This window comes from Lepisma saccharinum, chromosome 17 (assembly GCF_977018435.1).
Source record: "Lepisma saccharinum chromosome 17, izLepSacc3.1, whole genome shotgun sequence".
Classification (NCBI taxonomy): Eukaryota; Metazoa; Arthropoda; class Insecta; order Zygentoma; family Lepismatidae; genus Lepisma; species Lepisma saccharinum.
In genome coordinates, this window is record NC_139245.1 from 21403222 (window position 1) to 21418341 (window position 15120).

General features: G+C 40.2%; 1 protein-coding gene across 3 annotated transcripts in view; it reads right to left on the reverse strand.

Moving 5' to 3' along the window:
- The window catches only part of c11.1 (maestro heat like repeat family protein c11.1), an 89273-nt gene that overhangs the window by 67170 nt on the left and 6983 nt on the right, over positions 1–15120 (reverse strand). For all 3 annotated transcript variants that reach the window (XM_083139066.1, XM_083139065.1, XM_083139067.1), the window contains exons 4-7: positions 10002–10205; positions 9246–9435; positions 3115–3266; positions 2204–2437 (exon numbers count right to left, since the gene is read on the reverse strand). In XM_083139066.1, the coding sequence (XP_082995192.1) occupies positions 2204–2437; positions 3115–3266; positions 9246–9435; positions 10002–10205 (780 nt within the window). The remainder of the gene's footprint in view (positions 1–2203; positions 2438–3114; positions 3267–9245; positions 9436–10001; positions 10206–15120) is intronic.

Consider the following 15120-nt stretch of genomic DNA (forward strand, 5'->3'; position numbering starts at 1 on the left):
AGCTTTCATAAAAATGGTGTGCTAACTTGTAATATTATTGCATGGTTAATTTCTGTTATTAAACAAATTGGAGCTAAATTTAATGTGTAACTAAAAATATGTCTGAATAGATTCAACAATCGCTGGATCGAACAAATAAATGAACAGGTAAATAAAAAATATTTGATCATAGTGTTTGTAAATCATACATATTTTAGGCCAGCAAATTACACATTTGTTGCTTCAGCTGTTTTTGAGATGCATTATCCAACTCACATAGACAGATGAACATGGCAATTGAAATACCATATTTCTTCGAATCTAAGGCACACCTTTTTTCTGTTTTCTGGGTGATGAAAATTTGGGTGTACCTTAAATTCAATAGCATCTTGGATATGAGTATATAGTATGTACATTTATACACCACAGTATTAGCATAATATAGGGTAATGTGCTGTTATTGTTGAAATGGTAAGCGTAAATGCTAATGGGAATACTACAGTAGTATTGGGAACGGTAATGTAATACAGAAGGTTGTTCGCTTTATATCCGACCATGTTTGACCGGTACTCACCTTGAGAGATACCGCGCCATCACCACCGATCATGTTCTATTGGACCCCCAGCATTGTGGACTATCGCCCGGCATCGCAGTTTCTATTGCAGCAAGGTCCGGCGCAGGACAGGCATGGGAATTTTGTCCCACTCCTCCCTGCAAGCTTTCCATAGACCATCCAGGGTGCGCGGGCGGCGATGTTGAAGACGTCGTTTCAACAGTCCAAATGCACAAAAATCCATTGGACTGGCATCTGGGCTTTTCACAGGAATGTCTTATAACGGAATGACACGCATTCCTAATTCCTCTGCCATTTCCTGATAAAAACGTAGTGATATTCTGGCAGTATGACTCGAAGCCTTGTCCATATGGATCATCACCTGGTTCGCGTCCATTCCATACAATTTTGGGATGTCTCTCCAATAGATAGGTGTCAGAATGAGTCTTAGAAGTATGTGGCATTCACCTTCACGTTTTTGTCCACCTTGCATATAATCAACTTACCCTCATATCCGAATCCCGTCACAACCTTAAAGCCACGAGGGAAACTTTCCCTGCACTGACGAACAAAGTTGCTGCGTCCCTTGTCGTCAATGTCACGGTATGTGACACTTTGCTTGCAGCCCTTCTCCTGGTGGTTTTCGTGGGTGAATGTTTTGCAAGGAGAGCCTGTTGTGTGTAACGGGTCACAATAGTTTTCGCAGTAGTCATCCCGAGTGTTTCACAATGCGTACGTATGAAAACTTACCATGGAAAAGGGCCATTACGTAACCCTCCCGACACTGGTTGATTTTCGGCGCCATTTGATAACATTCACTACCAACACTCACACACCTACACTGCTCCCGCCAGGAGACCCACATTTCCAGCATGATACACCAGGTGGCAGCACCGAATCGAAAAGGGTCGGATATAAAGTGAACAACCTCTGTATTATGTTTTTTCCTAAGAAAGTATTGGTATTATATACATCTTTGCACCTTAAATGGGAAGTAATTCTTTTCTCAAAAGCTGAAGCACAAACAAAGATGCACCTTACATTTGATGGCATTTTGAATTCAAAGAAATAAGGTAATTTATGAAGCAGTTACTTAGTATTCGATTAAAATTTTGGGTGGGTCAAGTTATACGGGGTCCAGCCCCTTACCATAAGTAAAATAACATAACATGTTGTGTAACTAAAATATTAAAATATTCTGACTTCGGTTAAAAGCTGAGGCTGTAAATGGGCACTCAGCACACGTAAGGACATAAAACAGGACAAAACACAGAATTATACTGGCCATAGGGCCAGATGCCAGAGCTGCAAAATGCAGTCCAGGGTATACTATGTGGAAGTGAGGTTGACACCCCCTTACACCCCTCAAAACGTCTTCTGCAACTGTTTGCAACTATATTGGTTTAGTTGTACTGTTTTTGTACATTCATCAGTCCACCAAATTTCATCTTTGCAGTTCTGGCAGTTTCTGAGACAATTGTAATTGGCAGGAGACACATGATCATCACACCACATAATGAGACTTTTTTTCTCTGTCAGCTCTTGCTGATTACTAACTAAACTTATAAGCCAATTGGTCAATTTACAAGCAATGCATAAATAGATATATGTATGTATAGTTTGCTTACAATAAAGAAACAATAATAAGCAACCACAGTAACGTGAACATACCAAATCAAACATGACGTTGAGAAGGCTATCAAGCAAAGGCTCCAGGCTTTCTTTCTTGTGGTTGATAGCCACGTGGAGGACCATTGCAAGGCACTGGGTAACTGGATGCGGATCCGTGTGTCTTTTGTAGAGCCCCAGAAGCACAGGTATAAGCCTTGGGATCTGCTCCACAACTCTCTCGTTTGGAAGGAGAGAAAACATGGGCCCCAGTGCTTGCAGGACTATCTGGCACAGCTGGAAAATATAGAATGGATCACACACACAATATTCGATAAATATAACATAACTAAACACCAAGTTCAATTATATCTGGATGGCAATTACAACATCATCTAACTCAGAAGAGAAAATTTTCTGAAATGAAGGTAATAAAAAAGTGATTTTTGGCTTATAAGACACACCCTGTTTTTCAGACCCATTTTTAAAGGAAGGGAGGGAGGGAGGGAGGGAGGGAGGGGGGAGAGGGGGAGAGAGAGAGAGAGAGAGAGAGAGAGAGAGAGAGAGAGAGAGAGAATAAGAGAGAGAATAAGAGGTAATACCAAAACTAACTTGTACCTAACTAACCTACTTATTATTACTTGCCAAATAAAGAAAGACCTTTATTTAACTTGGTACAATAATTATTAAATACAATAACTGCATTTTAAGTTCTTTCATGACTGTCCCCTGAAAAACGTAAAATCAAAGCTCCGCCCTATACATGTTCAGATTCTACTCATTTTGCCAAAACAATTTCCAGGACATTTTCAGGTAATTTCAAATATGACATGGGCATGCCTTCACTTCATCAATTTCATTTAATTGTCATTAATCCTCATTATCGAGGATGCAAAATGTGGTGTAAAATAAGAAATATACAAATGTAAAGGCAACGAACACACAGCATCAAGAACTACATGCATACCACTCACCTTTATATCCCTTGAGTACAACCACATGTTTACTAAAACATCATACGCAATGCTGATCTCTGCTGAGAACACACTAATTCTCACTGTCGGGTCAGGAGCATGATCTATGTTTGACAGGTATTCATTAATAGCCTCACTGAATCTTCCCAAAGCTGAAACAGATAGCAAATTTAAATAGCTGTCATTTAAAAAGGTAGTTACAAAATACATAAATATAATTATCATCTGTATTAAGAAATTACCAATAAACATAAGATTAAATTATATCCTTTCTCTGACAGAATGTTTTTATGGAACCCTCACATAGACATCTTTGTGAAAAGCAGCGACTACAAGTAACAGATATTTGACACTTGTACTGATTGATCTATACACACATCAAGTAGACACATTTATAAATAAAGTAGTGAGTAATCTAATATTTTCATAAATAGTAGACCAGCCAAAGACCAGATTTGAGACTTTTACCTGCATGGAATGTTAGTAACAGGCACCCATGCTAAATCAATCAGTCATAGGTCTGACAGAAATACTAGGGTGGATGCCACTAAAATGTTTGACCTTAGTGGTCATTTCAAGGTCATATTGTGACCCCAAAAGGTCAAAATTTCAAAGTCGTCCAAATATAGTTGCGTGTATCAAATGAAAGGTATGGATGAAACAAATTGTTTGGTGCTATTCTGATCTCAGAAGTAACTGATCTAGCTCAAAGTTAATCAGGTTAAATTTGTATACACTCTAGTGACAGGGCAATCAGTGGATTAAAAAAGTGGGATTTTATGACACACTTCCAAAAATTTGTTCCAAAACATTTGCATATATCTACAAAGCAAGAAATGCAGAAGCAGAAGACTGTTAAGGCAGACCGAAAATTGATTCCATTTGAATGTGGTGACAGGAGGTAGAAGAACAGTGGAAATAACAACTATCCTGAAACACGAACTGTCACCAATCCCACTGTCCTTGGCAAACACTGGAGGAGAGAGAGATGAATTCATCAAATAAAGCAGAACTGATTGCTGTTTTGATGAATAAAATTCAAACTAGCTCGGAACTTCCAAAATCTGAATGAAGACTTGTTATCTCATTGATCATCATGCACACATCCAAAGCCATGGGCAAGCCTCTTGGTTGCAAGACATTTGGAGATTTATTTGTTCAGTGACATGTTACTTTGGAGATAAAACAACACAAGTTGTCATTGTATTTGATCTCTATCTGGGCGAGAACTCAATGAAATCTGATGTCAGAGCAAAACGAGTGAACAAGAAGAGGCCTGTTCGAAAGCTCACGTTCCACTGTCTCAGGTTTGGCACACGGCAGAAATAGCACATTTCCTCTCTGAAATGATCATTGAGAAAACCAAAGATTTTCCAGAAGGATACGAGATAGTAACTGAAGGTGGATTCATGGACAACACTAAGGCAAAATCAACCAGAAGAGACAAAGATGACCTCAAACTTAATGGAAATCATGAAGAAGCTGACACAAGGCTGATTCTTCATTTATAACACCATTAAGCCTTGTTTCCATGATTATGAAAAGCTAAGTATGCTGACCAAGGCAGTAATTTATTTTATTAAAAACATAAACTAAACGTAACGTTTCAACCTTCTAGCAAGGTCTTCATCAGACTCTGTATCAAGTACAAACATACTGCCTTGGTCAGCATACTTAGTTTTTCATGATTCTTCATGTCTCTGAATATGAAACTGCTGGAGAACGTTTGTGAAAAACCCACACCTGGTAGAAGGGATTGGTTGTGATGGTGAGCTTGGGCTGGTTGAAGAGTTTGCTCGCAACTTCTATGGAAGTCCAAGGCTGCAAGCCATTAACATTGCAAGATTAAACATGTTCACAAATCTCAAGACAGCCCTGGAACTGCTTCCTCCAACACATGATGCTCTAGAACTTCATGTTTAGCGTGCCAATTACCAGCCAAAGATTTGGCTTCAAGCAGAGATGGAAACTATTGTTGTGACATTGCCTGCACATGCTCGGAAAAGGCAGTCAGGTTGTCTCAAACCTCAGTGTACTAGGCATCCTCCTGTACCATTGTCCTGCCTCGAACTTGTGACCTGCTCTTGCAAAACGAAGTGTAAGACTGGAAGATGCGCCTGCTTCAAAATCAATATGAAATGTATAAATGTATGTGGTTGTGATTATATAGGCTGTAAAATAATCTCACACAGTTATTTTTAGTGGTTTATATTTTATTTTATCTGTGACGTTTCGTTCTGGTTTCCCAGAACATTTTCAAGCTACACTAAAATATACATACAACCTCACATGGCTAGTCACTCAACACTTCTAAGAATCAAACGCCACAGATAAAATAAAATAAAAACCTCTAAAAATAACTGTGCGAGATTATTTTGAATCTACAAAAAGTGGTTATGCGAACCTTTAAGAAGAACATAAATAATCTATAGACTGTTGTAATACATCTGACTTAACACTATTTGTGTCTAATACGGATTGCATGCATAAAAGTGTTTTGTTAAATATATTGTATTTCAAATGATGCATTAGTATATTAATTCTTGGAATTATAAATAAACACTATATTAAAACATAGGTATTCTTCTCTGAATAGACTTTGATTGATTGAGTTGGTGCTTTAAGTCCACTTTATGCACAGTAAAGCTAATCGGGACTGGACCTACAGTTTAAAGTGCGATCCGAACCACTATGTGCCTCCACCGGGTATCGAACATGGTACCCCTTGATTACAAGGTGCCATCGGGGAGGTCCAAAATAGACTTTGACTAACATTGCATGCAGGCAATTTTTTTTAATGTGTCATAGGTCTGACAGGGTAAACTTTGCTCTATATGAACTACTTCTGAGATCAATATTCTGACCTAAAAATAGCACCAAACAGCTGTTTCATCCATACCTTTCATTTAATATATTACAAGATTATATTTGGATGACCTTGAAATATGATCTTTTGGGGACATAATATGACCTTGAAATGACCTTTAAGGACAACATTTTTAGTGGCGTCCATCCTAATATTCATGTCAGACCTATGATTGATTGATTTAGCATGGATGCCTATTATTACATTCCATGCAGTTAATTTTTTTTAAAGCCTTCTGCTTCTTGGTCGGTTTACAGTTTTATATGTATAGGACTACAGTGTATTTAAATTTAACCTGATTAGCTTTGAGCTAGATCAGCTAGTTCTGAGATCAATATTCTAACCTAAAAATAGCACCAAACAATTTTGCCTCATCCATACCTTTCGTTTCATGTATTATACAACTATATTTGGATGACTTTGAAATTTGACCTTTTGAGGTCACAATATGGCCTTGAAATGACCTGCATCCACCAAGTATTTCAGTCAGACCTATGACTGATTGATTTAGCATGGATGCCTGTTATTAACATTCCATGCAGGTAAAGGGTTTTTTAAAAGCCTTTTTGCTGCTTGGATGGTCTACTAAAAGAAGCCTTTAATTTTGTATACTTTAAAAAAAATGAATGTAAGGCATAAATTCACACTCCCTAGTTTATTCTTCAAAGGCAAAATCTGCAGCAATTATCTGGGTACATACATAATTAGGAAGGTCAATGAAGTATTCACGATTTTCATGAAATATTTGCAACTTTATATTGGACTGGTAGAATATATGTTACAAGTATTGATAAATTCTATATCTGTGCTTTATTGGAATGAGCAAAAATTTCATACGACTTTTTCATTCCTAATCAGTACTACAGTATAAATAAAGGCAAAACTAATATAAGAATCAAAAAGTAACAGTTTGAATTTAATCGTTAATACTTGCTAATACTTTTCCAGAGTATAGGTAGATCACAAAATGCATAATTTTCATTACCAGCATTGTGTTGAAACTGGATATTGTACTTTAATGAGAGCTATCTCAATATTCACATTATCTTGTATGTCCCCACATGAACAAAACAAATAATGTATTATAGCAAGTGTTTATTCGTCAAAACAAGATTTTATATGTCACTGAAGGGATCTTTCCTGAGTCCTCTAATTCAATTTAACCCCCTTTTGCTTTAACTAATGCCTTGATTCTCTACCTGAAGCTCGAACATGCCCTCTTTGACTGCTCTTGGTGTAAATCCGCAAATGATTCTAATAGAGATGTCACATTGGGGTACCTGGACTTCTTAGTAACTATTCAATAATTCTCTACACATAAAAGTCCAAAGGGTTTATATAACGACTATAAGAAGGCTCGAATTCCTTGAACCAAAACATGCCCACATTGTCGGAGATCCAGATTTATACTAAATGGTTCATGTGAGCCAGTGTGCCATCCTGCTGGAAGATGTACCACATCCCGAATGTCACGGTTTCCATCCACGGCTTCACAACCATCCTCAGAATTCTTACGTCCCTCATGATTGCCAGCAACCTTCCAGCATGAAGACTTTCAATAACTGCTGCTCTCCCATTGTATTATGTACACAGTTTATTGTATCACATCATGAAAAGTTACAACCTTGGTGACAATGAAGTTCGACCAGAAAGGAATACGTGATTAAATGCACAGAGTCATAGGCGGTGGAATGGATGGCCCGCAGAAGTGACGCATGTGTGTAAGAGGAGGCGTGTGAGCAGGCAAGAATCGTTATCCCAGCATGTTGCACCCAAGGTCACGTAAAGAACGAAAACGGGGAACTATACGCGTGACATTGAACTTCGACCAGGCACCAGACCCATACGGAAAATTCCAGATAGTGGCGCATTCGACGGAAGCATGATGCCACGGACACGATAAGGGAGTCCGCCGTATATAATCAAGTGCTGTGCACCGAGGAATCGCAGTGCATCATCACCATGGCCAGGGGCAAACCTATTGACAACACCGTGAGGAGAAGAGTGGTGGAGTTGCAACGGGATGGACTCAGTGAACGGGAAATAGGGCGCCAACTGAACTTACCCAAGTCAACCGTCCACTGCATCATCAAACACCACCAAAATACGGGTACTACAGAGCCAGGTAAGGCCCCCGGTCGAAAACGCCTGCTGAGCGTGCGTGACCTACGGATATTTAGGCGCTATATCCAGACCAACAATCATGTTTCTGTGGCCGAATTACGACTGTGGACTCGAGAACGCTTTCACATTGAAGTGTCAACCAGAACCATTCGCCGTTAACTTCAGGGATGCGGTTACCGAGTGTACAAGGCGAAACGTAAACCCTTCCTTTCCATGTTGAACAAAGGCAATCGACTACGGTGGGCACAAATGTACCGGGGATGGACATTTCGGCAGTGGAACAGGGTTTTGTGGACGGACGAATCCATTTTCAATGTTGTGTACAGGAAAATACGGAAAACAGTCATTTGTCGGAAGGAGGAACAGAATGAAGCAAAATGTTATGCACGTCGGGTACAGAAACCTGCGTCAGTGATGGTATGGGGATGCACGACGGCATCTGGGGTTGGCCCACTACACGTCTGCGAGGGCATCGTGAATGCACATGCCTATACACGCATACTGGAGCGGCATCTTCCCACGGTGCGAAGGCACAGGCGGCGTCTCATCTTTCAACACGACAATGCCAGGCCTCGTACAGCGCGGCTGACAAGAGAATGGTTGACTCGCCATGATGTGCGAACTCTGCCATGGCCACCATCGAGGCCCGACCTATCGCCCATGGAGAATGTGTGGCATGTTCTTAAGCGACGTGTGCAACAGAGGGGACCCACGACAATGGCTGCTCTTATCGCCTGCCTGCAGGAGGAATGGCACCGCATCGATGTGGAATACCTTGAACGACTCGTCCGCAGCATGCCCCGATGCATTGCCAGTTATTCGCCGACGGGGTGGCATCACACCATGGTAAACAGGATGCCCTCTAACAGTGGTCGAACTTCAGTGTCACGTGTAGATGGACAAAAATGTTTTATTTTGTGTGGACACCATACATTGTTGCGTTGCAGTGGAAATTTATGTTTTCCTTTGTTCCATGTATCCTGCTGAATAAAATATGTTCAGCATATGCATGTGTTCTCCTTCTTTCATAACGCACTCCTATATTTGTGACTGGTCGAACTTCATTGTCACTAAGGTTGTATAAGTATTGCATTTTTGTTACTTCTTCAGAAATTAATAAGAGAAGTGTATGTATACTTACCATAGGAAAATATTTGCTTCATACCATCACTCCTCAACATGCCCAGCATTGGAAGCATAGCTCCAAGGGTTGCCTTTAGGAAGGGTACAATGCCAAATACATTTGCAGTGGCCAAAGAACCCATGGTGTGAACAACATAGTAATGGGGTACAACTCCTGGTTGGAATTTTGTCAAAATACCCTCCATCACCTGCAAGGCAAAAGAAAAAATTAGTGAAAAACAAATGGCTGAACAAGGGATCAAACCTGGGTATTACATGCTACAGTCTAAAGTGGGATCCAAAACAATGTGCCTCCATCGGGGATCAAACTTCAGACCTCTCAATTACAAGGTGATTGCATTATCACTATGCCAACAGGGGAAGGCTACAAGATTGTACTTAGGACTATTTAAATCCACAAGGTCACAAATTCAATAAATCCAACTTTGCTAAACCATTACAAATGGTGCATTCAGAATAGTACATGATCTCACATGGAAATTCAAAATATCATTCATGTCTCTTCTCCAGTCAAACTGTTATTATTATATCTTCAAAACATGTTACTTTTCGCTGTAGTATACAGCTAAGATTCTATGCTTCATGAATAAATTGCAATGTTTTTTTTCTTCAATGCATCAATTTTTTGAAGTGTATACCTGGATCCATATTTCACATTTATTTTGAGTATGTGAATCCGTTCTCTACACAGTAATAAATAATGGAATAACTGTTGTATCATGAACATACCGGAAAACACAATTCTGTGGTATACCTCATTGCAATGCTTCTGCCCTAATGCAACCAGTATCCCTGAAGCTGGCAACTGATATTCTGGGATCACCTCAGAACTTCGAGTCATTTCTTCTACAGCAAAGCTAATCATTTCCAAAACAACATCACCATTCAATTCAAGCAGGTATGATTGACATACTTGTTCCATTGATCTCAGCAGAACTGACAGGTGGAAGAAAGGTAACTGAAACAGAAAAAACAGCAAACATTTAATTATAATTCTTAATTAATTTATATTATTCTTACAAAAAACTGGTCTATTAGATTTGAGTTTCATTAATAATACAAGGGTCGTCCAATGTTGACAGAGACATTTATGGATAAAAAAGTGGTAAATAGCTGGAGAACAATAAAACTGCCAGAGGATGTACCTTCATTCTTTGTGAGTATTGCTCTTTCGCCGCAATGTAGTTCGCACATGCACAATAGTGTTGGCAACATAGTGTGTCTGTAGCTGGAGTGTAGCAGTGTATGATCAAATTCCTTGTGAAGGAGAACCTAAAGCCAGCTGAAATTGTAAGAAGTATGGGGAACAAATGATGTCCCGGACAAGAGTGCGGTGCTCGAAAAATTTTCTTCAAAGCTAGGTGCCAGCTCTGAAAATGAGGCACCAGGAAACTGCCTACTAGCAATAGTGCATACTACAGTGTGTTTCAAAAGTCGCACAACCCAAACTTTGAAAATGTATATCATAAAAACCTTCAGAGGTATTTACACCAGGTTTTCTGCACTAAACTAATCATGTACACTATCACTGGCTTAATAAATTTATGTTAGCATGTATCCAAATAAAAGAAATTACATTATTTTTTAAAATATTGTTAATTTGCTGAAAACATCTGAGAATTGATTTTCAACAATATATACCAATGTAGAAAATTTCAGCGAAAAATGCAGGTTCGACCAGGACTAGAACACGGGTTTCTGATATACTGTGCCATTGCTCTAAACACTAAGCTACTGAGGCGGCCTGGCCTCGCCTGATTTTTCGCTGTTGCTGTTTTACCTGTGTGGACTCTTCTCTGCCAGTGATATCACAACGGGCTCTGTTGCTTTTGAAACACAGTAGACTTCGACGTTGCCTGATTCCTCCCAGCATAGAGATGTTAATTATTGAAGATCAGGCACACACAGGAAATGTACTACGTAGAAATTTTCAGCGAAAAATGCATTAACACCTCTATGCTGGGAGGAACCAGGCAATGTCAAAGTCTACTGTGTTTCAAAGGCAACAGATCCCGTTGCGGTAGCACTGGCAGAGACGATTCCACACAGGTAAAACAGCAACAGCAAGAAATCAGGCAAGGCCAGGCTGGCTCAGTAGCTCAGTGGTTAGAGAAATCATACGGTATGCCAGAGACCCGGGTTCGAGTCCTGGTCGAGCCTGCATTTTTCGCTGAAAATTTCTACATAGTACATCTCCTGTGTGTGCCTAATCTTCAATAATATTACCAACTCTTAACAATTTGAGGGATCATTTGTTGGTGTTTGACTAGTCATAAAACAGTTGCTTTGTGAGGTACAATAAGGGAAAAACTCCTGAATGTATCCTAACCTCCACCCGCATACATTCGAGGGTATGTGCATGTCCCAGTGCCTCTGTGATAAACTGGGACAGCAGTTGCTCGTTTTACGGTTCCCCCTGTTATTGTTACGCTCCATTACTTCACTTGAAATTTGCATTTTACATAAATCTGGAAATAAAAATCTTTCTGAGGTACAGCAGAAGTAGGGGATTTTTCTTGGAAAACCTCTTGCACATGAGTGTAAGAATGAGTAGTAAAATACTCTTCAGCAATGCACACGCGCTGCTCCAAAGAATACGCTATGCTGAGTCAATTAAAAGAACAGGCATAGTAGCGTTGAAAGTTAGCGAAGAGAATTCAGTCTAACCAGAGGCAGACTAGGATTCTCTCAAGTCCAATTTCGGCACAAAATCTTGGTTTATGATTTTTCACGTAAATGTATAGCCAATACTTAGGCACATGTGGCGTGTGTCGACAATATTTCGACCTGCTAGCATTGCCATATATGTCACAAAAATGGCACTTTTTCACTCAACCCATAAAATCGCCAATAAAAAATCCATCAAATGTTGCACATGACCAATCTGTCACAAATGACAGATTGACATGGTATCAGACATCTAATTTATGACCCTTCGATAATTTCTTATGTATTTTTCTCATTCAAAAGTGCATTTCTGGAAAAATTTTAATGCTGCCTTCTGCCAGTTATTAATTTATCTAAATTTTCTGTATGGAGAAAACTGATAATTTTAAGTATTGAAAAATATCTCAATGGATGAGACTTTATAATGCAGAAAACCCGGTGTAAATATCCCTTACGGTTTTCATGATATACGATTCCAAAGTTTGGGTTGTGCAACTTTTGAAACACACTGTATAAGAAGCTGAGCATCACAGTATTCAAAATATCGCTAAATCATTCGAGAAAACAGGAAATGGGGTGTTGGGGTACAAAGAGTACGAAATTATTACTGACTCTCTGGAATGTTCCCAACTTTGATTTAATAGAAAAAATCATTTGCTAACTTACGCTGTACTGCAATTTGAACTTAGAATCATCAAAATTTCGTCACCAGGCTGAGATTTTTAGTCGCCATGGCGACCTGGCAACCGGGATTTTTCGAGCCCTGCAAGAGTGTATGAATAATGTCAACACTTTGGCAAAAAATGCTAGTTACTGAAGAATGACACATTTGTCCAATTGGGACATGCAAGGTGTTCTTTGTGTGGAATTTTTGAGAAAGGGTCATGATTAATGCTCAGTATTCCTGCACACTGATGAAGGGTGCCATACATAATGCCATTTGCAAGAAAAGACCAGGGATGTTGTCTGCAAATGTCATTATTCACCATGACAATACATGGCCCCACATAGTCAATCTGACAGCAACAACTCTCCAAATGGGTCTTGATCCATGTTTTACACTCCGGACTTAGCCCTCAATGATTATCAGATTTGAGCAGCTTAAAGAGCGAATGAGAGGGAAGAAATTGAAGACAGATGAAGCACCGACAAAAGATGTCCTGCAGTGTCTACGACAGCAGTCAACTTCCTTCTACGCCAAAGGATTCAGGGAACCGAAACAATGATGGCTGCAGTGCCTGAATGCTCAGGGGGATTCCTTTAAAAAAGCCACATAGTTTGGTGCTTGCAGGACTTCTCACTTTTTTTAATAGAAATAAAAGTCTCGGTCAACCTTGAACAACCCTTGTATTTAGAGCAGAGTCAATATCACTTCGAACCAATACACATTCCGATTCACATGGATACCGATACTGACGCTTGAAAATTTAAATAATTAAAGTTGTTCAAAATATTGATTATTATTAGTTTGTAAGTATTCAACTTCAATTATATACATTAATTTATCAAGAGATTTGCTTTAAAACATACAAGAATTACATCAGAATATTAAAATGCCTCTTATGTAATCACAAAATCCAGTTCTTCATACAAAACTGGGAAAAAAATAAAAAGAAACTTAAAATCTTGTATAATTTCTAAGATAATTAGACTCTGCAAAACTATTGCATGGCATTTTTGCAGACCCCGTGAAAGACCAAAATGCCGGAAAAGTATCAGCTGAAAAATATTAGGCACATCCAGAAAGTAAGTTTACCTGGGGTCGTGCACAAAAAGGAAACATTATTTCATTCAATGATTTATTGCCACAGATACAGCACTTGTCCAGTTACTTGTCAACATAATTCCTGCTGGAATTCAGGCACTTGTCATAGCGTGGGACCAACTTCTGTATACCTGCGTCGAAGTCCGCCACCTAGGTGCCGAACCACTGTGTGACAGCCGTCTGAACCTCTTCGTCGCTGTTAAAATGTTGACCAGACAGGAACTTTTTCAGGTGCAAGAACATGTGGTAATCACTGGAAGCGAGATCCGGACTGTACAATGGATGATCGAACACCTCCCAACCGAACCTGTCCAGAAGGGCTGCAGTGTACCTAGCCATATGCGGCTTCGCATTGTCATGCAGCAAGATCACCCTGGCACTGAGCTTACTGCGTCGCTTATTCTGAATGGCTCGTCGCAATGTCCCCAGTGTTTCACAGAAATGGTTAGCGTTCACAGTCTCACCTCTGAGCAGAATGCCTTGTCTGTCCCAGAACCCCGTGCACATCACTTTTCGGACCGACACAATCTGTTTGAACTTTGTCCTGCATGGAGATCCACTGCGGCGCCAATGCATGGACTGCTGCTTGCTTTCTGGGGTGCTGTATGGAACCCACGTTTCATCCCCTGTGATGGTCCGGTTGAGAAAATCGTCATCATCATGGTAACGCTGCAGAAATGTCAGTGCAGTGCCCATGCATTTTCCTTTGTGTTCGAGCGTCAGTTGTTTCAGCACTCACCGGGCGCACAATTTCCGGAACAAGAGCCATTTGGTAACAATGGAGTGCAATAACAACCGAGAAATCTGCGGGAAATGGCTGCTGAGTTCCGTGATCGTGACGCGACGATCCTCCAATATGTGCTGCTGCACTTGCTCCACAAGATCGTCCATAACGGATGATGGCCGCCCACTGCACTCGTCGTCATGCACATTTTGCCGGCCTTCAGTAAATGTCCTGCACCAACGACGCACCATCTGCTTGCTCATGACATCTGGCCCATACACCTGGCACAGCTGACAATGAATTTCGATTGGCTGTATGTTTTGTGCATCCAAGAACTTGATCACCGAACGAACCTCGCACGCAGCGGGAGATGGAATAAGAGCCGCCATGTTTCATCGCTGCTGCGACCCTACTGAGGACTTTCGGGAGGCGTCTTCTAGGACATTCACTAGCCAGGGCATGTGCCTCTCACGCATGTGCAAAACCGGTTTCAATACGCATGGCCTGCCACCAGTGGGCAAGTGGGAAACTTACTTTCTGGATGCGCCTAATATTTCCCTACTGTGCAAACAAGACTTTAAATAAACAAATAACACAAACTACACTCTTCTGCCACTTTGGCCTAACTCTAATGATGACGTAGACTTGTGATTAGATGAAGCTGATAAAGAAACACTCACAAGGCAATGCCTAGGCTGGGACTCAAACCCAGTAGGT